The 27,393-nt window shown below is 44.2% G+C and overlaps 1 protein-coding gene across 3 annotated transcripts; it reads right to left on the bottom strand.

The window, feature by feature from the left end:
• Window positions 1-27,145, bottom strand: LOC121547171 (myc-associated zinc finger protein). 3 transcript variants are annotated; one of them, XM_045209742.1, is made up of 7 exons: window positions 24,733-27,145; window positions 24,411-24,561; window positions 23,770-24,173; window positions 23,204-23,445; window positions 21,078-21,150; window positions 18,590-18,761; window positions 1-2,362 (listed from the first exon to the last, which is right to left on the bottom strand). In XM_045209742.1, the coding sequence occupies exons 1-7, from the start codon at window positions 24,763-24,765 to the stop codon at window positions 2,016-2,018; spliced, it is 1,422 nt and encodes a 473-aa protein (XP_045065677.1). In that variant the 5' UTR covers window positions 24,766-27,145; the 3' UTR covers window positions 1-2,015. The 3 variants fall into 3 exon arrangements, with proteins under 3 accessions (XP_045065677.1, XP_045065678.1, XP_045065679.1); XM_045209743.1 differs by having other exon boundaries at window positions 21,087-21,150; XM_045209744.1 differs by having other exon boundaries at window positions 24,067-24,173.
• Window positions 27,146-27,393: the final 248 nt, after the last annotated feature.

Genomic DNA, 27,393 nt, shown 5'->3' with positions numbered 1-27,393 from the left:
TCTGTTTAATCGTTTTACTTTTAATAGTAAAAATGACAAAATTACATGATCTCTACTTAATCTACAAAATAATAACTTAATATTCATGATCGTGGTAAGCGTCAAAAATTGTTTGGCTCTAACAACTGTTCATAGACATGCACACTGTTGAAATATAAAAATATAAATATAAATACATCCCATTAATGTCCTTAATAAATCCATTACTAAGATTTAAAATAGTTCAGAATAAAATGATTAAAATGCAGTTGAGTACAATAAGGCATTAAGATGTATCGCAAGAGCTGTACAGGTTACTAGAATATAGTTTAAAAATATAATTTGTTTTGCTTCATGCGGGAAACCTAAAATAACTTTGATTAAATCACTACTTTTCTCAACAGGAAGAACAAGTCTCAAAATTAAATCATTCTACAATTTTTTTTCAAGCTAACATACCAACACTAAACGGATGAAATGAAGCACTCCATTCAAAAAACAGGATTTGTTGAAAGCATACTAGCGGTGGGCCATCGAACGCTAGTAGTACCTGGATATACTTATCTCAATCTGACCTTTGACCTATAAAGCCCTTCCATGACATCACACCTTATCCACTGAAAAAGTCTAACAATCAAAATTGTCTGAGGAAAGGTGATCTTTCTCCTCAGATTCATGGGGAGCGGTAAGTCATAATAGGAGTTGTGCTCAGAACGCTGTGTGCTATACATGGTGGTGTTACATGGCTAGAATTCTAATGAATTAGTTTTAATATGGTGGACTCGTACAAGGAACGAAACAAAGGAGGCTATGGCAATGACAGTTACAAAGAAATAAAATGGCGGACATGGTTAAAATTAATTTGACTGAATCAATCACCACATTCTCAAAATATTTGTTTTCAACCATCTGTAGTGTAAGTGCTGCTAACTTTCTTGTAGCATGATAACTATACCTTTCCTAAAAGCTAAAAGTTGTCTTAGTTTCACTTTCATGCTAATTGTGTTTTAGGTGCCAGTTAACTGTGTCATGAGCCTGGCTGTACAGTAGCAGTAATGAGAACTCCATTGTGTATTAAATGTGGTCGTGCCCAGAGAGGAAGACGCAGAGCAAATACATCTTTAAGAAACCTGTCTGAACCTTCGGCGAAAGTAAACGTCAACATTTGTAAGGTGCTTGATACTCCTTAACTCAACTTTGCAAATGTTTTTTTCTCTCTCTACTGTACCTGAAACAAATCGATACAGTACACCCCTCCACTGTTCATAATCACCAATATAGTGATCCAGCGTTGGCCCTATTTAAAACAGACTACATCCATATGCTCTATGATTACACAATTAAAACGTAGTGTCTACTCCTCTCCATTTCCGGAAGGTAGCAGCCCCTGACTTGTTTTGTGCTATTCTCCCCCTGAACCTCTCATTCTCCTTCAGAATATCCTCTTCTACACACCCTTTTGTAATATCATTTCCCTGTTACTCTTTTATACCATCCCCCAACTTCTTACTACAAGCCTTTCTTATGAAGGCTCGGAGAAGAAAGCGACAAAATGGAGGCAAAATGAAAGTGTTTCTGACATACAGTTACAAAACATGGTACATTACTAGCAGAGGGGAGTAGTTGCTGGGACTGAGGGAGACCAAGGGGGGAAGGGGGGGAGGGAGAGGGATAGAGTAGATGCACTCAAGACCACAGTGTCATAGGAGTCCTGATAGTGCAAGAGAGTTCAGCCACGTTGGGGACACTCACTTCCGTATTTGTCATTATCTAGCGTCATCGAATCAGCGTACAGGACATATAATGTCCCCCTCCTCTCGCCACATTCTCCTAACTGTTCTCGCATACCTTCTCTCTGCCTCCTTCTCTCCCCTAAGCCAGCCCGCTCTGTCCCATTCCCCCTTTTCCTCTAGCTATGGGACGTAGAGAAGCCAATTTTTTTTACTGTGGCTTTCCCCTAAGCAAGCCCCCTTTGTCCTCCTAACCTCTCACTATAGGGACTCAGGGGGGTGAGGTTCAACTGAGGCTCCGCTCTGCTAACTGTGGGACTGAGGCTGGATGCTGGAGCAATCCGACACTAGCAGGTTCACCACAGTGTTGCCACTGATGTAGACATTCGGGGCGGACACCATGTTGCCGAGGGACACGGAGGAGCTGGACGCCCCGCTAGAGGTGACAGGGCCGGGGGATCCCTCTTGGCCCCCTGTGCTGTGGGTGCCCATGTGGCCCTGCAGCTGGGTGGGGGTCTTGCAGTGCACCCCGCACAGCTGGCACACTAGGACACCGCCGGAGCCTGTGCCGCCGAAGACGCCAGCGCTCTCCTTCCACTCCTGGCCATGGTGCTTCTGGGCATGGACACGCAGGTAGGTCAGAGTGGTGAAGCCTGGAGGAGACGGAGACAGTTAGCGGTTAGTGTCATTTCAAGGCTTTACAGGTAATGCTTAATAGCGTGGTTCCCCCAACAGGCAGGTGAATTTATTTGGCCCCCAAAGTTTTCTGAGTAAAAAAAACATTGTTGGACTAAGACTGTAAAAACACCAGCAAATCAGCTCCAAGTGATTTTAATATAGGAAATCTGTTCCAAAGTATTCCCACGCATAATAAAGAGATATATTTGATCATTTCATAGTGGACATTTTTTGTGTCCTCTGTGTCTCTGCAAATGCGAGACTACATGTAGCGTATTGTTTCTTGTTATTGTGTTAGGATGTTCTGTGACTTTGCTCAGGGAAAGGACTGATAGAAGAACAGAAAGAAGGGAACACACTGTTACTTTGGCCCAATGCCTAGAAACGATGTGTGCAAGGTCATGATCAGCCTATTGCCTCCTGAGAGCAGAGACGCCTAGTTTGTGCATGTGTATAAAGAGTGCTGAACGGGAGCACCCCTTCAGAGCTTCTGACAGACTTGTACTTTGAGTATTACGTTTGTTGTAACCTCTCCGGCCGTGATAATAAAGATCTGTTCATTTAACTTTGACTTTGAGTCCTTAGTGGTCATTTCCACTACAATTTGGCGTCCCAAAAACAGGATGATTGATTCTACCTGTGGAGCTCGGCAGTGAGGGTCTGTGAGGGAACACTGGTGGTGCATTCCATGTGAAGGCGTGCAAAGACGTCTGACCAAAGACGACACTGTGGGCTGCCCGGGAGAAAACACAATCTACGAAACCTAGAAGGACTGACAACTGAATTTCAGGAAGTCAATTTAAAAGAATTTTGAACAATAAGAACTTTTTTGAGAAGCTTAGAAAAGGATCCAGAGTCCCAAGAGGGGACTAGGCGGGGGTAGAGAGACCCCATCGGCAACGCTGTCTGTAGGTATTACATTTACATTTATTCAGGGAATACATACGTAGTTCTGGGAACTACATGGAAGTTCTGGGAACTCCATTTTAGGATTTAGAGAATAGTAAGTGATGCAGTGGAATGATTTTTGTATGATTGACTCATTTACTGAAAAAGGGAAATTAGTTCCCAGAATGATTGAGGTATGAGTGTGATAATTGTTAGAGTAAAGTAAATTGATAAGGTATAATTAAAAAGTAATAATGGGGAAAGGGAACATTAAAAGTAGATATGAAGACCCAGAGTGGGCACCAAAGGGACCCAGTAAAGTGATGGCAAAGACATTTGGTATGGGGGTACTGTGCCAGATAGAAGATTGGACAGCATGGACTGACCCTGCGAAAGATGCTATGAAGTTTGAAGAAGAGGTGAGAGCAATCATTGCCATGTATAACCCCACCACCCGTGAAATTGAGGAAATACTCCGTCAGTGTTTGAATTTCAAGTGGAACCAGTGTAAGGGATGTTGGAACAGTGATGCAACCAGAGCCAACTGTGTTGAGGAACTCACAGCTGTGTTTAATAATGCAAAGACAACATACACAAAGCACACAGACTGATAGAAAATACTTTCCACAATGATGAAGGCCGATGAGACCTTTGAGGACTATCAGGAACGAATGGAGAAGATCTTCCTCCAGGACTCTGGTCTGACCCCTGACCAAGAATCATATGGCAGCCTGTGTGCCATGCAGTGGTTACTGGCCTGCGACAAGACCTGAAGACAGCTGTGACCACTATATCCATTGGGTGGGAGACAAAGACCCTTGCTGATGTCAAACCTCACATCACCCATGCAGAGAGACAGATCAGGTCGAAGAACACAAATACTGGTGCTAAACTACAAGCTTTTCTCTGGAGGAGGAGAATACCGTGGAGGTGGAGTTCAAGGACGAGGCCGAGGAGGAGGTAGAAGAAGGGAAAGAGGCAGAGGGTGAGGAGCGCAAGGCGCCTCTGGAGGGAGAGACTGTAGCTGCTACAACTGTGGCAAACCAGGACATTTTGCAAGGGACTGTCCTGGTGATGGGAGATGACCAGGGTGAATGGCCAGGACCACCTGAAGATGTAAGTGTTGGAAATCCCTTTGGTGGGCAAAGAACATAGGATGAGGTGGGAACAGAAGAAGACTCCGATGATGAAGAACCACAAGAAGCATGCCAGATGCTGAAACTTACCACCTTTTCGACTGAAAATCCACTGATAGAAATTGAAATAGTTGGCCAGAAGACTCCATTCCTAGGAGACACCGGGGCTGCTATCTCGGTGTTGAAACAATCTGCCCTGAAAGTAATCCCCTCTAAAATAAAAACTCCACACTGTTGGAGCATCAGGAATTCCCTTTGAAGAATGCCTCACTTACCCCCTACACGTTAAGTGGGAAACATCGATTTCTGTACTTCTCCGCCTGCCCTGTAAACCTCCTGGGAAGAGATCTGATGTGCAAGATTAATCTGACTGTTGCATGCACTGCTGAGGGCTTGTCCCTCCGTTCTCCTACAAACGGGATATACCCGTGCGTGTCCCAGTGTTCTTATGCCTGGCATTTGAACGATCCTGAGGTGGAAGGTGAACAATGAGAGAGATCACTTACCTCCCACACCACTGTGCATGGGAGGTCCCAGAACATCTTCACTGCACAGCAGCTGTCCCCTCATGTGAAGAAGACCCTGAATATCAACAAAGATGGACAAAGCAAAAAGCAGAGTGGAAGTGACAATTGATGGAATATACTACGGTGAGGAATTTACAGCGGCCGGAAGACTGATGACAGCCACTGATTGGGTGGCCTGGGAAGGAGTCTCCACCAACAGCTACCCTTTTCTCCCCTTTCTGGGTTACTACTCGAACGATACCAAAGAAATAACCTATTCCTACTGAAATTATGATAGTCGTGTCTCAAGATAACTCCCAAATACCATGGCTGGATGAAGTGCCAGAACAGCTCTGGGCTATCTCCAAGACCGATATTGGGAAGATGAGAGGTGCCACCACGGTGAAAGGTGTCCCGAAGAATAATCACAGACCAAATAAAGCTCAGTACCCTCTTAGCAAAGAAGTAGAAAAGGGTATTATTCCCATCCATCAGGCCCTGGATGAGAATGGGGCTTTGATCCCATGCCCAAATTCTTCCTATAACACCCCTATTTTACCTGTTAGGAAGCCATCTGGTGAATATTGTTTTGTGCAAGATCTTAGAATAGTTAATGGTGCTGTTCACGCAAGAGCACCCCTGGTGCCGAACAGAGTTACTATTCTTTCCCAAGTTCCCCCAGGGAGCGGTTGTTTTTTTGGTTATAGATTTGGCTAACGCATTCTTCAGCATCCCTGCTGACCCTGGGTCACAGGACTGGTTCTCTTTCACGTTTCTTGGGAAAACATGGACTTGGACGGTGATGCCACAAGGTTACATTTAATCACCTGCCATTTTTGCCCAGGAAATGGCGAGGAACCTGGAAGGTTTTATTCCCCCTAGAGGTAGTACTGTGGTTCAATACGTTAATGACCTGTTGGTCTGTTCCTCATCTGAGGAAATCTGTCACGAAGATACTAAGGCATTGTTGATTTTCTTAGCTGAAAATTGTCATAAAGCTTCCCACTCTAAGATGCAGTTGTGTAGAAGTTCTGTTAAATATTTGGGTCATGACATTACTTCTGAGGGTCATGCCCTCTCTAAAGACAGGCTTGAGGCGATAAAGTCCCTGCCTAAACCTGTTACTAAGCAGCACGATGTCGCTGTCGGGAGTGGCTGGCTACTGTCTCCCATGGTTGAAAGACTATGCAGAGATGGTACAGCCTCTGCAGGATTGTATTTATGGCAGTAGCCAGCCACTCCCAACAGCAACATCGTGCTGCTTAGTAACAGGTTTAGGCAGGCAATGTCTGAAGTGGTGGAATGGACACCTGAGGCTGAATTAGCCTTGATTAAGTTAAAGCAGGCTCTAATGTCGACCCCCTGTTTGGGTTTGCCTGACCACACCAGACCATTCCATTATTTTGTCTCTGAGAATCATGGGTTTATGTCTGCTGTATTGACACAGTACCACAGAGTTGGCTATAGGCCTGTGGAGTACTACTCTAAGCGTTTAGACACTGTTAATAATAAATAATAATAATATGCCATTTAGCAAACGCTTTTATCCAAAGCGACTTACAGTCGTTATCCGAGGCATGGTGTCCTGCCTCCGCATTTTGCTGTGGCAACTGAGGCGGTTTTGGCATGTTCTGATATTGTAACAATGACTGAGCTGACAGTGCTAAACTCCCCATCTTACACCTGCCAGATTGCTAGATTATCAGAACATCCTTCTGACAATGTCTCATGTTACACTGAAGAGATGTACTCTCCTCCCTACAGCTGATGCCGGTAAAGAACATGAGTGTGAATTGACAATTGACATTGACTGTAGCCCTAGGCTTGACCTAAAAGACGTTTCTCTTTTGAATTCGAACTTTGAGTTTTGTGGATGGCTCTGCCCAGCGAAACGACAAGGGTGAACCTTTAGTAGGCTATGCTGTTGTCGCCGCTGTTCAAACTGTGGAAAGTGCTAGACTGCCCCCTCACTTGTCTGCTCAGGCAGCAGAGTTAATTGGTTTACCCAGAGCATGTATTTTGTTAATATCTACACTGATAGTAGATATGCATTTGGTGTTGTGCACCATTTTGGCACGTTGTGGAAGAATAGAGGATTTTTAACTTAGTCTGGAAAAATTATTGCTCCCAGTGATCTTGTCTCCTCTTTGCTGACGGCCGTTCAGCTCCCCTCATCTATTGCAGTGGTTAAGTGCCAATCACACACTTCTACAAAGGACAGTGTTTCTCAAGGGAAAGCTAAAGCTGACTGTGCGGCCAAGCTGGCTGCTTCCTCTTCTGTTTTCCCCCTTCTACAGATGGCAGCAGTTTCTGGTCCCACTAACCCCTTCTCTCCTAATGATGTTGTTGTTTTGCAGGCAGCAGCTGATGCGACTGAGAAAAGGCGGTGGGCTGAGCACTGTCGCAAGGACACCTCGGGTGTATGGCTTGATGATTCTAATAGACCTGCCATACCCCGTTGTACTTTCCAATACCTTGCTAAATTGTCACATGGTCAAGACCATTTGTCAAAAGGAGGGATGGTGGATCTAGTAAAGAAATATTGGAGTACAGTAGGATTTACTGTTTGCTGAATTTTTTTAAAAGAAGTGTGTGATCTGAATGACTAATCATTTCAGTATCACCCGCGTCCCATCCCAGGCCAGAGGGCCCCTTTGAGAACTTGATGATGGACTTCATTGAGTTGACCCCTTGTGAGGGGAACGAGTATTGTTTGGTGATTGTTGACATATTTTCAAAATGGATTTAAGCTTTTCCTTGCAGGAGAGCTACAGCAGCAGCTGTGGCAAAGGCTCTTCTGAGAGAGATCATGGGGTCTACCATCAAAAGTCTCCTCTGACAATGGTCAACATTTTGTGAATGAGATTGTTCATTCCCTGTCAGAGGCTTTACAGATTGATTTGAGAACCCATTGTGCCCATCATCCTCAATCTGGGGGTGCGGTAGAACGGGCAAACCAAACCCTAAAAACGAAATTGATTAAACTGATTGGTGAAACAAGCCTGACATGGGTGAAGGTGCTTCCATTGGCACTGATGAGCATTAGAGGCAGATCCCACACAGTGACTGGTCTCTCTCCCCATGAGGTGCTGACAGGGCAACCCATGAGAATGACTAACACGCCATTTCTTCAAAACAAGTTGACGTTGCAGGGAATGGAAGAAGAGATGGTAGCATACTGTGTCTCACTAAACAATGTTCTTAAGACTCTCTTCCCATGGGTGAAGAGAAGTAAAAGGTCAAGATGAGGGAGGGAATCTGTTCCTCTCTTGAGCTGAAATGGTGGCAAATGTCACCTCATATAAGACTTCTTGTTGGGTATGTGAGTTGGGTCCTGTGGGAGCAGGTAAGGGTCTCCCATATGGAGGGGTTCCCTTCGGGGTGAACTTAACTATTCAACTGTCCTCAATACTGTCATTGGCTACTTCCCCGCCCCAAGGAATCCTGACCCTATGACTTATTTTGCGATGTACAATGTTACTGTCAGCCTTGTACAGTGGCTTGCGAAATTATTCACCCCCCTTGGCATTTGTCCTATTTTGTTGCCTTACAACCAGGAACTAAAATATATTTTTTGGGGTGTTGTATCATTTGATTTACATAACATGAAGATGCAAAATATTTTTGCGGTATGTCTCTAACAGCTTGGAACATCTAGCCACTGGGATTGTTGCCCATTCTTCAAGGCAAAACTGCTCCAGCTCCTTCAAGTTGGATGGGTTCCGCTGGTGTACAGCAATCTTTAAGTCATACCACAGATTCTCAATTTGATTGAGGTCTGGGCTTTGACTAGGCCATTCCAAGATATTTAAATGTTTCCCCTTAAACCACTCGTGTTGCTTTAGCAGTATGCTTAAGGGCATAGTCCTGCTGGAAGGTGAACCTCTGTCCCAGTCTCAAATCTCTGGAAGACTGAAACAGGTTTCCCTCAAGAATTTCCCTTTATTTAGCGCCATCCATCATTCCTTCAATTCTGACAAGTTTACCAGTCCCTGCCGATGAAAAACATCTCGGGGTGATGAGAGGTGTTGGGTTTGAGCCAGACATAGCATTTTTCCTTGATGGCCAAAAAGATCAATTTTAGTCTCATCTGACCAGAGAACCTTCTTCCATATGTTTGGGGAGTCTCCCACATGCCTGTTGGCGAACACCAAACGTGTTTGCTTATTTTCTTCTTTAAGCAATGGCTTTTTTCTAGCCACTCTTCTGTAAAGCCCAGCTCTGTGGAGTGTATGGCTTAAAGTGGTCCTATGGACAGATACTCCAGTCTCCGCTGTGGAGCTTTGCAGCTCCTTCAGGGTTATCTTTGGTCTCTTTGTTGCCTCTCTGATTAATGCCCTCCTTGCCTTCTCCGTGAGTTTTGGTGGGCGGCGCTCTCTTGGCAGGTTTGTTGTGGTGCCAAATATAACAATTTTTTTTATAATGGATTTAATGGTGCTCTGTGGGATGTTCAAAGTTTCTGATATTTTTTTTTTACCCAACCCTGATCTGTACTTCTCCACAACTTTGTCCCTCACCTGTTTGGAGAGCTCCTTGATCTTCATGGTGCCCCTTGTTGCAGACTCTGGGGCCTTTCAGAACAGGTGTATACAGTTGAAGTCGGAAGTTTACATACACCTTAGCCAAATATATTTAAACTCTGTTTTTCACAATTCCGACATTTAATCCTAGTAAAAATTCCCTGTCATAGGTCAGTTAGGATCACCACTTTATTTTAAGAATGTGAAATGTCAGAATAATAGTAGAGAGAATGATTAATTTCAGCTTTTATTTCTTTCATCACATTCCCTGTGGATCAGAAGTTTACATACACTCAATTAGTATCTGGTACCATTGCCTTTAAATTGTTTCACTTGGGTCAAATGTTTCGGGTAGCCTTCCACAAGCTTCCCACAATAAGTTGGGTGAATTTTGGCCCAATCCTCCTGACAGAGCTGGTGTAACTGAGTCAGGTTTGTAGGCCTCCTTGCTCGCACACGCTTTTTCAGTTCTGCCCACAAATGTTCTATAGGATTGAGGTCAGGGCTTTGTGATGGCCATTCCAATACCTTGACTTTGTTGTCCTTAAGCTATTTTGCCACAACTTTGGAAGTATGCTTGGGGTCATTGTCCATTTGGAAGACCCATTTGCGACCAAGCTTTAACTTCCTGACTGATGTCTTGAGATGTTGCTTCAATATATCCACATCATTTTCCTTCCTCATGATGCCATCTATTTTGTGAAGTGTACCAGTTCCTCCTGCAGCAAAGCACCCCCCCCAAAAAAAAGGATGGCTCACCCCTCACAGTTCTGGGGGATTTCAACCTCCCTACGTCTACACTTGACTCATTTCTCTCTGCCTCCTTCTTTCCACTCCTCTCCTCTTTTGACCTCACCCTCTCACCGTCCCCCCCTACTCACAAGGCAGGCAATACGCTTGACCTCATCTTTACTAGATGCTGTTGTTCTACTAATCTCACTGCAACTCCCCTCCATGTCTCCGACCACTACTTTGTATCCTTTTCTCTCTCGCTCTCCTCCACCACTACTCACTCTGCCCCTACACAGATGGTAATGCGCCGTCGCAACCTTCGCTCTCTCTCTCCCGCTACTCTCTCCTCTTCCATTCTATCATCTCTTCCCTCTGCTCAATCCTTCTCCCTACAATCTCCTGATTCTGCCTCCTCAATCCTCCTCTCCTTCCTTTCTGCATCCTTTGACTCTCTATGTCCCCTATCCTCCCGGCCGGCTCGGTCCTCCCCTCCAGCTCTGTGGCTTGATGACTCATTGCAAGCTCACAGAACAGGGCTCCGGGCAGCTGAGCGGAAATGGAAGAAAACTAGACTCCCTGCGGACCTGGCATCTTTTCACTCCCTCCTCTCTACATTTTCTTCATCTGTGTCTGCTGCTAAGGCCACTTTCTACCACTCTAAATTCCAAGCATCTCCCTCTAACCCTAGGAAGCTCTTTGCCACATTCTCCTCCCTGCTGAATCCTCCTCCCCCTCCCCCCCCTCCTCCCTCTCTGTGGATGACTTCGTCAACCATTTTGAAAAGAAGGTTGACGACATCCGATACTCGTTTGTTAAGTCAAATGACACTGCTGGTCCTGCTCACACTGCCCTACCCTATGCTTTGACTTCTTTCTCCCCTCTCTCTCCAGATAAAATCCTGCGACTTGTGACGGCCGGCCGCCCAACAACCTGCCCGCTTGACCCTATCCCCTCCTCTCTTCTCCAGACCATCTCCGGTGACCTTCTCCCTTACCTCACCTCGCTGATCAACTCATCCTTGACCGCTGGCTATGTCCCTTCCGTCTTTAAGAGAGCGAGAGTTGCACCCCTTCTCAAAAAACCAACACTCGATCCCTCTGATGTCAACAACTACAGACCAGTATCCCTTCTTTCTTTTCTCTCCAAAACTATTGAGTGTGCCGTCTTTAGCCAACTCTCTTGCTATCTCTCTCAGAATGACCTTCTTGATCCAAACCAGTCAGGTTTCAAGACTGGTCATTCAACTGAGACTGCTCTTCTCTGTGTCACGGAGGCTCTCCGCACTGCTAAAGCTAACTCTCTCTCCTCTGCTCTTGTCCTTCTAGACCTGTCTGCTGCCTTTGATACTGTGAACCATCAGATCCTCCTCTCCACCCTCTCCGAGCTGGGCATCTCCGGCGCGGCTCACTCTTGGATTGCGTCCTACCTGACCGGTCGCTCCTACCAAGTGGCGTGGCGAGAAGCTGTCTCCGCACCACGTGCTCTCACCACTGGTGTCCCCCAGGGCTCAGTTCTAGGCCCTCTCCTCTTCTCGCTATACACCAAGTCACTTGGCTCTGTCATATCCTCACATGGCCTCTCTTATCATTGCTACGCAGACGACACACAACTAATCTTCTCCTTTCCCCCTTCTGATAACCAGGTGGCGAATCGCATCTCTGCATGTCTGGCAGACATATCAGTATGGATGACGGATCACCACCTCAAGCTGAACCTTGGCAAGACGGAGCTGCTCTTCCTCCCGGGGAAGGACTGCCCTTTCCATGATCTCGCCATCACGGTTGACAACTCCGTTGTGTCCTCCTCCCAGAGTGCGAAGAGCCTTGGCGTGACCCTGGACAACACCCTGTCGTTCTCCGCTAACATCAAGGCGGTGACCCGATCCTGTAGGTTCATGCTCTACAACATTCGGAGAGTACGACCCTGCCTTTCACAGGAAGCGGCACAGGTCCTAATCCAGGCACTTGTCATCTCCCGTCTGGATTACTGCAACTCACTGTTGGCTGGGCTCCCTGCCTGTGCCATTAAACCCCTACAACTCATCCAGAATGCCGCAGCCCGTCTTGTGTTCAACCTTCCCAAGTTCTCTCACGTCACCCCGCTCCTCCGCACACTCCACTGGCTTCCAGTTGAAGCTCGCATCTGCTACAAGACCATGGTGCTTGCCTACGGAGCTGTGAGGGGAACGGCACCTCCGTACCTTCAGGCTCTGATCAGTCCCTACACCCAAACGAGGGCATTGCGTTCATCCACCTCTGGCCTGCTGGCTCCCCTACCTCTGCGGAAGCATAGTTCCCGCTCAGCCCAGTCAAAACTGTTCGCTGCTCTGGCACCCCAATGGTGGAACAAGCTCCCTCACGACGCCAGGACAGCGGAGTCACTCACCACCTTCCGGAGACATTTGAAACCCCACCTCTTTAAGGAATACCTGGGATAGGATAAAGTAATCCTTCTACCCCCCCTTACCCCAACCCACCCCCCCAAAAAAACAAAAACATTGTAAAGTGGTTTTCCCACTAGCTATAAGGTGAATGCACCAATTTGTAAGTCGCTCTGGATAAGAGCGTCTGCTAAATGACGTAAATGTAAATGTAAATGTTCTTGGGCTTGCAAGCAACCCCCTTTTTCCTCCAAACATAACAATGGTCATTATGGCCAAACAGTTCTATTTTTGTTTCATCAGGACATTTCTCCAAAAAGTATGATCTTTGTCCCCATGTGCAGTTGCAAACCGTAGTCTGGCTTTTATATGGCGGTTTTGGAGCAGTGGCTTCTTCCTTGCTGAGCGGCCTTTCAGGTTATGTCGATATAGAAATCGTTTTACTGTGGATATAGATACTTTTGTACCTGATTCCTCCAGCATCTTCACAATGTCCTTTGCTATTGTTCTGCGATTGATTTGCACATTTCGCACCAAAGTACGTTAATCTCTAGGAAACAGAACACGTCTCCTTCCTGACCGGTATGACGGCTGCGTGGTCCCATGGTGTTTATACTTGCGTACTATTGTTTGTACAGATGAACGTGGTACCTTCAGGCATTTGGAAATTGCTCCCAAGGATGAACCAAACTTGTGGAGGTCTACCATTTTTGGCTGATTTCTTTTGATTTTCCCATGATGACAAGCAAAGAGGCACTGAGTTTGAAGGTAGGACTTGAAATACATCCACAGGTACACCTCCAATTGACTCAAATGATTTCAATTAGCCTATCAGAAGCTTCTAAAGCCATGGCATCATTTTCTGGAATTTTCCAAGCTGTTTAAAGGCACAGTCAACTTAATGTATGTAAACTTCTGACCCACTGGAATTGTGATACAATGAATTATAAGTGAAATAATCTATCTGTAAACAACTGTTGGAAAAATTACTTGTGTCATGCACAAAGTAGATGTCCTAACTGACTTGCCAAAACTATAGTTTGTTAACAAGAAATTTGTGGAGTGGTTGAAAAACAAGTTTAAATGACTCCAACCTAAGTGTATGTTAATTCAGACTTCAACTGTATATACTGAGATCATGTGACAGATCATGTGACACTTAGATTGCACACAGGTGGACTTTATTTAACTAATTATGTGACTTCTGAAGGTAATTGGTTACACCAGATATTATTTCGGGGCTTCATAGCAAAGGGGGTGAATACATATGCACGCACCACTTTTCCGTTATTAATTTTTTATAAATTTTTGAAACAAGTAATTTTTTTCACTTCACCAATTTGGACTATTTTGTGTATGTCCATTACATGAAATCCAAATAAAAGTCCATTTAAATTACAGGTTGTAATGCAGCAAAATAGGAAAAAATGCCAAGGGAGATTAATACTTTTGCAAGGCACTGTATATCCTAGACCAAACAATTGCAGTGACCCACCCATCCCTATAGTAGGATCCCTGTTAGCCCCCTGGTGTATTAGAGGAAATAGGTGTAATCATTTGGGTGAAAATGTTTGTAACTGTACTATGTTGGTTAATGGTAGCAATACCTGTTCTCTTGTAGTACGTGATTCTGTTACAGGACCACCAGGTAATGTGAGTTATACAATTTCTGTCTACAATAAGTCTATAGCACTGAAAGGAGCCCCAAATGGTACCTATTGGTTATGTGGTCGATTTGCTTATTATAGTTTACCACCTAATTGGGGAGGGACGTGTACTGTTGGGTTTGTGGTGCCGGCCATTCTTCTCCAGGATTCGCTGGCGTTTTGCCTTAGATCAAATTTGAGATTTGGCTATTAAAAGTTGAGAAAATGGGGAATGCTACTTGAGATGCCTTGGTTGCTCTGAATGAGGGAGTGAAAGCACTCCGCCAGGTGGCCCTGCAAAACAGGGAGGCACTTGACTACTTATTGGCTGTGCACTCATTGGCGACGAATGCTGCACTTTTGTCACAGATGTGTCATCAAATGTGACTGATCTTGCTAACTACATTGCCACTGTTGCAAAGTCTCATTCTGGTTGGCTGAAAGGCCTCTTTGGAGCTTGGGGCTCCCAGATAGCTCAGTGGGTGATAGCTCGAATCTTTTGTTTAATGTGTTTGATCATTTTGCTTTCTTGTTGTAAGGCCATTTGTTTTTCCCTGGCAACTCAAGTCTCAGCAACTATCGCGTTCACAGCTACTAAAGAAGGTGATACTGATAACTTGCTATCTCTCCAGGAACTCCCCTTTCCCCCCTATAATGTATGATAATATGCAATAATAAGTTAGTATCAATGTTTGATTAAGTACCTGAAGGTTTTAAGTTAGGTTGTTAAACAACAGCAACCTTATAAATGTAGAGGGTAATGGAATAAGGATCAAATATGAAGATGGATTTTTGTCTATTGTTATGCCTCTTGTATGTGATAATCAATATTTACTAAATGCACTCCTGTTGATAGACTGAATGTATGTTAAGAAGTAACATGAATTTTTGTTATCACATACAATGCGGGAAAAAAGTTTTTGATCCCCTGCTGATTTTGTACGTTTGCCCACTGACAAAGAAATGATCAGTCTATAATTTTTATGGTAGGGTTATTTGAACAGTGAGAGACAGAATAACAACAAAAAAATCCAGAAAAACACATGTCAAAAATGTTATAAATTGATTTGCATTTTAATGAGGGAAATAAGTATTTGACCCCCTCTCAATCAGAAAGATTTCTGGCTCCCAGGTGTCTTTTATACAGGTAACGAGCTGAGATTAGGAGCACACTCTTAAAGGGAGTGCTCCTAATCTCAGTTTGTTACCTGTATAAAAGACACCTGTCCACAGAATCAATCAATCAATCAGATTCCAAACTCTCCACCATGGCCAAGACCAAAGAGCTCTCCAAGGATGTCAGGGACAAGATTGTAGACCTACACAAGGCTGGAATGGGCTACAAAACCATCGCCAAGCAGCTTGGTGAGAAGGTGACAACAGTTGGTGCGATTATTCGCAAATGGAAGAAACACAAAAGAACTGTCAATCTCCCTCGGCCTGGGGCTCCATGCAAGATCTCACCTCGTGGAGTTGCAATGTTCATGAGAACGGTGAGGAATCAGCCCAGAACTACACGGGAGGATCCTGTCAATGATCTCAAGGCAGCTGGGACCATAGTCACCAAGAAAACAATTGTTAACACACTACACTGTGAAGGACTGAAATTCTGCAGCGCCCGCAAGGTCCCCCTGCTCAAGAAAGCACATATACAGGGCCATCTGAAGTTTGCCAATGAACATCTGAATGATTCAGAGGAGAACTGGGTGAAAGTGTTGTGGTCAGATGAGACCAAAATTGAGCTCTTTGGCATCAACTCAACCGTGTTTGAAGGAGGAGGAACGCTGCCTATGACCCCAAGAACACCCTCCCCACTGTCAAACATGGAGGTGGAAACATTATGCTTTGGGGGTGTTTTTCTGCTAAGGGGACAGGACAACTTCACCGCATCAAAGGGACGATGGACGGGACCATGTACCGTCAAATCTTGGGTGAGAACCTCCTTCCCTCAGCCAGGGCATTGAAAATGGGTAATGGATGGGTATTCCAGCATGACAATGACCCAAAACACACGGCCAAGGCAACAAAGGAGTGGCTCAAGAAGAAGCACATTAAGGTCCTGGAGTGGCCTAGCCAGTCTCCAGACCTTAATCCCATAGAAAATCTGTGGCGGGAGCTGAAGGTTCGAGTTGCCAAACGTCAGCCTCAAAACCTTAATGACTTGGAGAAGATCTGCAAAGAGGAGTGGAACAAAATCCCTCCTGAGATGTGTGCAAACCTGGTGGCCAACTACAAGAAATGTCTGACCTCTGTGATTGCCAACAAGGGTTTGCCACCAAGTACTAAGTCATGTTTTGCAGAGGGGTCAAATACTTATTTCCCTCATTAAAATGCAAATCAATTTATAACATTTTTGACATGCGTTTTTCTGGATTTTTTTGTTGTTATTCTGTCTCTCACTGTTCAAATAAACCTACCATTAAAATTATAGACTGATCATGTCTTTGTCAGTGGGCAAACGTACAAAATCAGCAGGGGATAAAATACTTTTTTCCCTCACTGTATGGTGATAAAAGTAGGAGTGTAGTGGACATTTTTAGTGTCCTCTGTGTCTCTGCAAATGCGTGACTACATGTAGCGTATTGTTTCTTGTTATTGTGTTAGGATGTTCTGTGACTTTGCTCTCAGGGAAAGAACTGATAGAAGAACAGAAAGAAGGGAACACACTGTTACTTTGGCCCAACATCTAGAAACTACAGTGCCTTGCAAAAGTATTCATCCCCCTTGGCGTTTTTCCTATTTTGTTGCATTATAACCAGATTTTTATTTAGATTTCATGTAATGGATATACACAAAATAGTCCAAATTGGTGAAGTGAAATTAAAAAAATAACTTGTTTCAAAAAATTCTAAAAAATGTATAACGGGAAAGTGGTGCGTGCATATGTATTCACCCCCTTTGCTATGAAGCGCCTAAATAAGATGTGGTGCAACCAATTACCTTCAGAAGTCACATAATTAGTTAAATAAAGTCCACCTGTGTGCAATCTAAGTGTCACATGATCTGTCACATGATCTCAGTATATATATACATATGTTCTGAAAGGCCCCAGAGTCTGCAACACCACTAAGCAAGGGGCACCACCAAGCAAGCGGCACCATGAAGACCAAGGAGCTCTCCAAACAGGTTAGGGACAAAGTTGTGGAGAAGTACAGATCAGGGTTGGGTTATAAAAAAATATCCAAAACTTTGAACATCCCACGGAGCACCATTAAATCCATTATTTAAAAATTGAAAGAATATGGCACCACAACAAACCTGCCAAGAGAGGGCCGCCCACCAAAACTCACGGACCAGGCAAGGAGGGCATTAATCAGAGAGGCAACAAAGAGACCAAAGACAACCCTGAAGGAGCTGCAAAGCTCCACAGCGGAGATTGGAGTATCTGTCCATAGGACCACTTTAAGCCGTACACTCCACAGAGCTGGGCTTTTTACGGAAGAGTGGCCAGAAAAAAGCCATTCCTTAAAGAAAAAAATAAGCAAACACGTTTGGTGTTCACCAAAAGCCATGTGGGAGACTCCCCAAACATATGGAAGAATGTACTCTGGTCAGATGAGACTAAAATTGAGCTTTTTGGCCATCAAAGAAAACGCTATATCTGGCACAAACCCAACACCTCTCATCACCCAAGAACACCATCCCCACAGTGAAGCATGGTGGTGGCAGCATCATGCTGTGGGGATGTTTTTTTATCGGCAGGGACTGGGAAACTGGTCAGAATTGAAGGAATGATGGATGGTGCTAAATACAGGGAAATTCTTGAGGGAAACCTATTTCAGTCTTCCAGAGATTTGAGACTGGGACAGAGGTTCACCTTCCAGCAGGACAATGACCCTAATTATACTGCTAAAGCAACACTTGAGTGGTTTAAGGGGAAACATTTAAATATCTTGGAATGGCCTAGTCAAAGCCCAGACCTCAATCCAATTGAGAATCTGTGGTATGACTAAAGATTATCTTGGCAAAGGAGAAATGCTCACTAACAGGGATATAAACATATTTTGCACAACATTTGAGAGAAATAATATTTTTGTGTGTATGGAACATTTCTGGGATTTTTTATTTCAGCTCATGAAACATGGGACCAACACTTTACATGTTGCGTTTATATTTTTGTTCAGTGTATATGTCCAAAAATGGAAGTAGCAACTGCAGATTGCCCTTTAATTGTTTACTGATTATTTACCAAGTGTGTGTGTGTGTGCCAGGACTTGTCTCGGTAGTTGACAAATGTTTATTAACTCCAAATAAACCATTTATAAACTTTGAATGTTTATTTAGATCTTATAAACCACTTATGAACTCAAAATGTTTGTTAGCGTCTTATAAACTATTCATGAACCCTTTCTGTGTTACCCATCAAACAATCTGGGGTGTTGACAGACACTCACTGCGGTTACAGAGATGGCAGGCGTGGTGCTGCGATTGGTTGTGCACCCTCATGTGATCGGTGATGTAGGCGGCCGACAGGAGCTTGCCGCAAATGTGGCACGGGACCTTCTCCTCGTGGCGGATCATATGGGCACGTAGCCGGTCCCTCGTGGCGAAGCTGGATTCGCACGTCTAAACACATCAAGAGTGATGAGTAAAAATTGGTTATCAATAAAGATACAGAGAAAGATGGTCATACCAAGGATCATTTAGCTATTTGATTTAGAATTTTAAGACCCCTTAAGGTATCCAAAAATATATATAAAAACTTTATTGGATGAATTTGGCATTACTGCTATTAGCATTGAATAACAGATTCACTACATGGAACAACAGATATAAAAATGTAAAGGAAGTTTGTTCTGAAGTGTCTGTCCTAAATCTGAGAGATATAAGGAAGATCAGGAAACTATTTTATATTATTTTTTTTACATATATTTATCCCCTTACTTTAGGCACTAAACTATCTCCAGATATACAGTGCATTCGGAAAGTATTATGTTACAGCCTTATTCTAAAATGGATCAAATTATTATTTTCCATCATCAATCTACACACAATACCCCATAATGACAGAGCGAAAATACGTTTTAAGAAATGTTTGCACATTTATTTAAAAAAAAAACTGAAATATTTACATAAGTATTCAGACCCTTTGCTATGAAACTCGAAATTGAGCTCAGGTGCATCCTGTTTCCATTGATCATCCTTGAGATGTTTCTATAACTTGATTGGAGTCCACTGTTAAATTGAATTGATTGAACATGATTTGGAAAGGCACACACCTGTCTATATAAAGGTCCCACAGCTGACAGCGCATGTAAGAGCAAAAACCAAGCCACGAGGTCGAAGGAATTGTTCGTAGAGCTCCAAGATAGGATTGTGTGATCGAGGCACAGATCTTGGGAAGGGTACCAAAAAATTTATGCAGCATTGAAGGTCCCCAAGAACACAGTGGCCTCCATCATTCTTAAATGGAAGAAGTTTGGAACCACCAAGACTCTTCCTAGAGCTGGCCGCCCGGCCAAACTGAGCAATCGGGGGAGAAGGGCCTTGGTCAGGCAGGTGACCAAGATCCCGATGGTCACTCTGACAGAGCTCCAGAGTTCCTCTGTGGAGATGGGAGAACCTTCAAGAAGGACAACCATCTCTGCAGCACTCCACCAATTAGGCCTTTATGGTAGAGTGGCCAGACAGAAGCCACTCCTCAGTAAAAGGCACGCATGCTGTGGGAATGTTTTTCAGCGGCAGGGAGACTAGTCAGGATCGAGGGAAAGATGAACGGAGCAAAGTACAGAGAGATCCTTGATGAACCTGCTCCAGACCGCTCAGGACCTCAGACTGGGGCGAAGGTTCACCTTCCAACAGGACAATGACCCAAAGCACACAGCCAAGACAACGCAGGAGTGGCTTCGGGACAAGTCTCTGAATGTCCTTGAGTGACCCAGCCAGAGCCCGGACTTGAACCTGATCGAACATCTCTGGAGAGACCTGAAAATAGCTGTGCATCGACGCTCCCCATCCAACCTGACAGAGCCTGAGAAAATCTGCAGAGAAGAATGGGAGAAACTCCCCAAATAAGGTGTGCGAAGCTTGTAGCGTCATACCTAAGAAGACTCGAGGCTGTAATCGCTGCCAAAGGTGCTTCAACAAAGTACTGAGTAAATGGTCTGAATACTAATGTTAATGTGATATCAGTTTCTTTTTTTAAACATTTCTAAAAACCTGTTTTTGCTTTATCATTATGGGGTATTGTGTGTATTTTAGAACAAGGCTGTAACGTAACAAAATGTGGAAAAGGTGAAGGGGTCTGAATAATTTCCGAATGCACTGTACTTCCATTTTTTTTTTTTTACTGGTACCGGGGACCTTCAGACGAGTCTTGTGAGGCTTGTGGGCATCCTAGAGCAAAACGGAGAACACCATCGTGTTCGTGAGAGTCTCATCTTTCAATATAGTAGTCATAATACATTGTAGGGCAAACCGTTTGGACGCTACAGACCAATTTTCGGGATGTCTCATGGTCTGACAAACACCGCTCTAGCTCTGCCACCACCGCAGATGCGGAAGGGCGATATCAGCGGAAGTGGTGGATTGAGACGCAGCCCATGCAAAAAAACTGGTATCTTTAGCTTAAACAGACAGATTTTGATGGGGATTTTTGTATTATGTGAATTGATTTCCACGGTGGAGCGGAAATTGTAGACTAAGGGTTAATAGCAAAACAAACATTCATTTTATTAATTCAGGGTTGGGGTAAATTCCATTTCAATTCAGTCAATTCAGGAAGTAAACTAAAAAAAATTGAATTTCAGTTTACTTCCTGAATTGACTGAATTTAAATGGAATTGATCCCAACCCCGATTTTATTACAATGGATAGTTATGGTACGAAGGATTTAAGGTACAGAGAAGCAAAACCATGGCTAACAATGACTGTAGCACAAACATCAACTACCGGACACTTGAAGGGTCGTTCAGAAGAGTGGACTTGTCTGACGTGACTGTTGAGATGGTCGGGCCTGAAAGAAGTGAGACAGAAAGGGGTGAGACCACAATACCTTGTTATACACTTTCTCCAACAGAAAATGTGAACTTCCAAATTCAAACTTTTGAGATAGGTTCAAGTCCCAGGTCATGTGTTGTGTAGATACAGCTACAGTGGGGAGAACAAGTATTTGATACACTGCCGATTTTGCAGGTTTTCCTACTTACAAAGCATGTAGAGGTCTGTAATTTTTTATCATAGGTACACTTCAACTGTGAGAGACGGAATCTATAAAAAAATTCCAGAAAATCACATTGTATGATTTTTAAGTAATTCATTTGCATTTTATTGCATGACATAAGTATTTGATACATCAGAAAAGCAGAACTTAATATTTGGTACAGAAACCTTTGTTTGCAATTACAGAGATCATACGTTTCCTGTAGGTCTTGACCAGGTTTGCACACACTGCAGCAGGGATTTTGGGCCTCCTCCATACAGACCTTCTCCAGATCCTTCAGGTTTCGGGGGGCTGTCGCTGGGCAATACGGACTTTCAGCTCCCTCCAAAGATGTTCTATTGGTTCAGGTCTGGAGACTGGCTAGGCCACTCCAGGACCTTGAGATGCTTCTTACGGAGCCACTCCTTAGTTGCGCTGGCTGTGTGTTTCGGGTCGTTGTCATGCTGGAAGACCCAGCCACGACCCATCTTCAATGCTCTTACTGAGGGAAGGAGGTTGTTGGCCAAGATCTCGCGATACATGGCCCCATCCATCCTCCCCTCAATACGGTGCAGTCGTCCTGTCCCCTTTGCAGAAAAGCATCCCCAAAGAATGATGTTTCCACCTCCATGCTTCACGGTTGGGATGGTGTTCTTGGGGTTGTTCTCATCCTTCTACTTCCTAAAACAAGGCGAGTGGAGTTTAGACCAAAAAGATCTATTTTTGTCTCATCAGACCACATGACCTTCTCCCATTCCTCCTCTGGATCATCCAGATGGTCATTGGCAAACTTCAGACGGGCCTGGACATGCGCTGGCTTGAGCAGGGGGACGTTGCGTGCGCTGCAGGATTTTAATCCATGATGGCGTAGTGTGTTACTAATGGTTTTCTTTGAGACTGTGGTCCCAGCTCTCTTCAGGTCATTGACCAGGTCCTGCCGTGTAGTTCTGGGCTGATCCCTCACCTTCCTCATGATCATTGATGCCCCACGAGGTGAGATCTTGCATGGAGCCCCAGACCGAGGGTGATTGACCGTCATCTTGAACTTCTATTTTCGAATAATTGCGCCAACAGTTGTTGCCTTCTCACCAAGCTGCTTGCCTATTGTCCTGTAGCCCATCCCAGCCTTGTGCAGGTCTACAATTTTATCCGTGATGTCCTTACACAGCTCTCTGGTCTTGGCCATTGTGGAGAGGTTGGAGTCTGTTTGTTTGAGTGTGTGGACAGGTGTCTTTTATAGAGGTAACGAGTTCAAACAGGTGCAGTTAATACAGGTAATGAGTGGAGAACAGGATGGCTTCTTAAAGAAAAACTAACAGGACTGTGAGAGCCAGAATACTTACTGGTTGGTAGGTGATCAAATACTTATGTCATGCAATAAAATGCAAATTAATTACTTAAAAATCATTCAATGTGATTTTCTGGATTTTTGTTTTAAATTCCGTCTCTCACAGTTGAAGTGTACCTATGATCAAAATTACAGACCTCTACATGCTTTGTAAGTAGGAAAACCTGCAAAATCGGCAGTGTATCAAATACTTGTTCTCCCCACTGTATATGCCACAAACCAATATGAATGAAAAATATAAGATTTGTGGTGCTTAAATGTTTTGTTCATTTTGGGTTTAGCCATACAGCTGCATCTACACAACCAATGGCACGGGATGTGGACTTATCGACTACTTTTGAGGTCTAAAACATCTGACGAACTTTGATTTTTGGAGTGTAACGTCTCTTTAAGCTCAGTGTATCACTGAGACACAAAGCGTAAGAAAGCGGCCTGGCGAGGCAATATCTGCAAACATTTTCTATTGCCTGCCCTAATGAACACAACCCTGCTTTCTGGCCTATAGCGTGACCCTCTCACCTGGAGAAAGCCTTGGCACAGTGGGGGCACACGTAGGGTTTCTCCACACCGCCTTGGTGAGAGCGCACGTGGTGGCTCATGCGGTCCTTCCTTTTGAACCGCTGCTGGCAGATGGGGCAGGAGAAGGGTTTCTCATCCGAGTGGGAGAGACGGTGTCGGTTTAGGTGGTACACGTCTCGGAAGGCCTTCCCGCATGTTTCACAGGCGTGGTTCTTCCGCACAGGGTTCGGGTTTGATGGCCGCTGAGGGGGATGAGGAGAAAGAGACGCGCTTATAGTACAAACATTGTTTTTTATGTATTGTCGGACTTGACAATTACACATGCCTCTGTGTTGATTATTGACATATCATATTGTCGATTCTCTGTGTCTTTCCGAACCACGCAGACACACATGGCTCGCTACACCTAGATAATTTCTCTGGACCATTTGCATAACATGCTGAATTCCCTCTATTGAAAATAAGGCTTTTCCACAATCTCCATAAAGACCATGCAAGAGGAACCTAAATTCTTCTTTTCCTTTTCACGGACGACAACAACAACCTCCAGAAGCACCCTGACCCACCTGTACTGTTGCCCCCGCCGCCATGTCAACAGCAGCAGGAGGAGCATGGGGGTTAACGCTAGCCACTACGCTCGCCATGGCAACCTCTCCGCCATCCTGACTACCCAGAGCTGGCTGCTGGGACGCCAGCACGCTAGGAGGGGGGAGAGGGGGAGGAACGGAGAGGTGGAGCAGGGAGAGGGGGATCGTGTGCCTCTCCGCCCTCCCTCCCGACACCAGCTGCGCTGGGCCGGCGCCATTGCCACCCTCCTTTGCCCCCTCCTCCTGCTCCCCTGCTCCTGCTCGCTTCATGCGTACCCCGGTGTGGACCGACTGGTGCCGCCGCAGGTTGTAGTTGTTCTTGAACTGCTTGCTGCATATTGCACAGATGTGGGGCACACGGGCAGGCCGGGACACCGTCTTCACTGTAGCACGGAAGACAGGAAGAAGAGAGGGAATGGGAGAGGATATGCACATTAATAATAATAACATCCCTATCAATTCAAAATATAATAGTATGAATACTATCACATTATACTCATAACAGGATAACAGACCACTTGTTTAGCAATCTACATTACCTCCTTTTCAACTTAATTGCTGATAACTGCTGAAAAAGCAATAGTATTTCTATGTATTTTCACAACCCATGATTCTCTCACCGGGTAAGGGTTCTTCATTGAGGGCAGCAGTGTCCACCGTGGAAGGAGGCTGGGCTATGTGCTCTGTGGGAGGGGTCTGAGGAGAGGCTATATGGACTGGTAAGAGTTCTGATTGGAGGGTCCCCTCCACTTGGTTTTGGGTGGGAGTAGTCTGGAGAGATAAACACAGCCATCAGCAGAAAATCGCTGCATTGTCTAGACTATACGCTACTTTGTTTAACTGAAATGGGCAAGCCCTGGGGCTGCAGACAAAGAAAATATTCTAAAGCCGTTCTTCAGAAAAGCGCACACACGACTAGAAAGAATGTCAATTAAAACTTACCTGGAAGAGAAAATTGCTCCAAGCAGCATCCATTTTGCACCAAAGCGATGAAGAGTATAAAGTCAGCTAAGTAACCTGATGGCGATTCGACAGTGAACCGTTGGCATATTATTTAATAGCCCTGTTGATGGTTGAGGCGAGAAGATCTATGTTGACAGTATTGAAATACAGCAAGAAGAGTAGGCTATTGATCATCTGAAAGGGACATGCAACTATCAAAAATGTACTTTGTAAAAATATTTCTATAACAGAAGTATTCAAGCTATTCAAATTCAAGCAGACGTTTCGACTAGGCTGACTGCATGAGTGGAATTGCCAGCTCCAATAGTGGCCTATTTATCTTTGACTTTGGTTTCTAACTTTAATTTTATCAAAGCATAAGGAACGCAAATCTCTTGGCATTGATGACTTTGAAACCAAATATCTTTCGCACAAAATCAATGTTATTTACATAGCCGTAGTCATACATAATAATAGCTAGATCTTAAAATTAAATGAATGCATTTTACACACAATGACAACTACTATCAGTGTTACAATAAACGCATTTGAAAGAGTAGCAGTTAATGCTTTTAATTTATGAATCTATTCTTCCGATTTCCCCCAATAGGCCTATCGGGTGTTTGTCGAAGCCTCGTTGTTGTATTCAAGCCCTGACCCTGGCAAAGAGCGATCGCGCCGGGACGCAGCCTATCGCTCCACCTCGGCTGTTCAATTGCGAGGATGTCATCTTTCTTTTTTTATTGCTCGCTCTCCCTCCTCCCTCCCTGTATCGTTCTTCCTTTTCTTTTTTAATTCCTCTTTCTTCTCCCCCTCCTCTCCTTTTCTTGCACCGCTATGTCCCAGTTGCTCTTAAAGGGATATAATTTATCTTCGTTGGACACCCTCTTTCATTTCCGTCTCCCTCAATGGAGCATTTCCTTTCTGCCCCCTCCTACTCGGGATTTCGGCCGACAGAAATTGCACTACAGTATTTTTCAGACCATCATAAAGAGATCTCTATCGTTGCTATAGAGAGAAATAGTAAAAAAAAAAATGTGAAGGCACTAACTACGCCATGTTCGTTGGACAAAACCTATGAGGAAAATGAATGGCGTATTTGTAGGGTTTTGGATAAACGCCGAAAATAAGGTCTGTGGTAAACACAGGTTTAGGAGATCTTATACGTTTTGTTCTATTAGATAATCTTCATAAGCTAACGTCACTTTTAGTGAATGTTGGAAGTATTTTTGTAATAATAAAAACATAAATCTCATAACGGTCATGTTAACTGAATGCTATTATCTCATAGAACACAACATATAAAATATCCTAAACCTGTGTTAAAGGAGCATTATGTATAATTTTTGCCTTATAATGTCGTAAAAATTACATAATATATCTGCAGTAATAGTGGAATGATAGTGTTTCAAAACACCCCATACAGAACCAATCAGTCGATATAATCAAGAACTATCATCAGAAATCACGCGATATGAATTAGACAGTGGGGCGCCGCCTGACCCACTAGTTGGTAAGGTTTATATCGTAATTTCCGATTAAGCAAAAAGCATCAACCACGGCTGTTATTACACCCGGTATACGTTGGTGGCGGTAATGACCATGTTTATTGTGCTGTAACTAAAACTAGAAGAAGATCTTCTGACGTCCTTTCCCTTCGTCAAAGGTAGGGAATCGTGCTCTTTTTTTAAACTGATTTACAAAACTGATGTAATGGATTATAAAACGTGTTTTTACCCCGGGATAGCCCGCTAATATGACCCATAGTAGGAAATAACATTTATTGAGTGCAATTCGATCTGAATATATTATCAATTTAAAAGGATTTGCAAATTTGCATTAGCAGTCTTTTCGGCTTAAATTTCACGGGAACCATGGCATGGTGTCATGACAGAAGTGAGGGAGAGGCTGAAACCTGTGGCTAGCCAGGGGGAGTTGGGGCGATGAGTCCCATAAGGTTGACGGCTGTGATAAAATAGTTGATTGGGGAAGTTGTCAATGCTAAAGTGTTAAGAGATGGGAGCTTGTTTTTATTCTGTAAGGACATGGTGCAGAGGGAAAAAGCTCTCAGAGTGAAGCAAATAGGGAAGTGTAAGGTGGTGTCGAGCAGCTGGACTGATCAAGCAGGGAAGCAGTGGATTAAAGGGGTGATAACAGGAGTGCCTGTGAGTGTTAGCACTAAAGAGGTAAGCGACAATTTGAGAGGAGGCGTTCTAGTGAATGTTCAAAACATTTGCAAGCAATAAGGGGTGGAGTTAGGGTAGATAGCACGTCTATACACAAGTTTTTGAGCCGTTTCCGCTCTACTTCCTGAACTCCTCCCGTCAATGCAATCCACTTCCGTTCTGCCGGGCTGGGTTTGTTTTGCTAGCTAGCTCCGTTGTGCCGACAAAGCACTGATATCGCAGTGACAAAGAGGATATAAAAATTACAATTACAACATGAAGAAAAGTGGTTCGGGAACGACGTGTGCGGTAGTTGGTTGCAAAAACTCGAGAAAGCACCTGAACGAGTGGTTAGATAGAGAGTGCTATGACCACAAACCAGCTACGAAGAGGCAATGTCCATGCGCTCCATTGTTTACATTTTTTCGCAAGCCTGATACCGACTCGGAATCAAGGACCTGGCTGAAGGCATTGAATCTAAAGAAACCACCCCTCA

This window comes from Coregonus clupeaformis, chromosome 31 (assembly GCF_020615455.1).
Source record: "Coregonus clupeaformis isolate EN_2021a chromosome 31, ASM2061545v1, whole genome shotgun sequence".
NCBI lineage: Eukaryota > Metazoa > Chordata > Actinopteri > Salmoniformes > Salmonidae > Coregonus > Coregonus clupeaformis.
Note: the sequence above shows the minus strand (reverse complement) of the source record. Positions and strands in the feature narration are given on the sequence as shown.

Bases quoted from the DNA above. Each gene is read 5' to 3' on its own strand.
- LOC121547171 (XM_045209742.1), bottom strand. From the start codon at position 24,765: ATGGATGCTGCTTGGAGCAATTTTCTCTTCCAG. The intron at 24,562-24,732 runs GTAAGTTTTAAT...TTATCTCTCCAG, and splicing joins GGAGCAATTTTCTCTTCCAG to ACTACTCCCACCCAAAACCA. The intron at 23,446-23,769 runs GTGGGTCAGGGT...CATCCCCCTCAG, and splicing joins CGGCGGGGGCAACAGTACAG to CGGCCATCAAACCCGAACCC.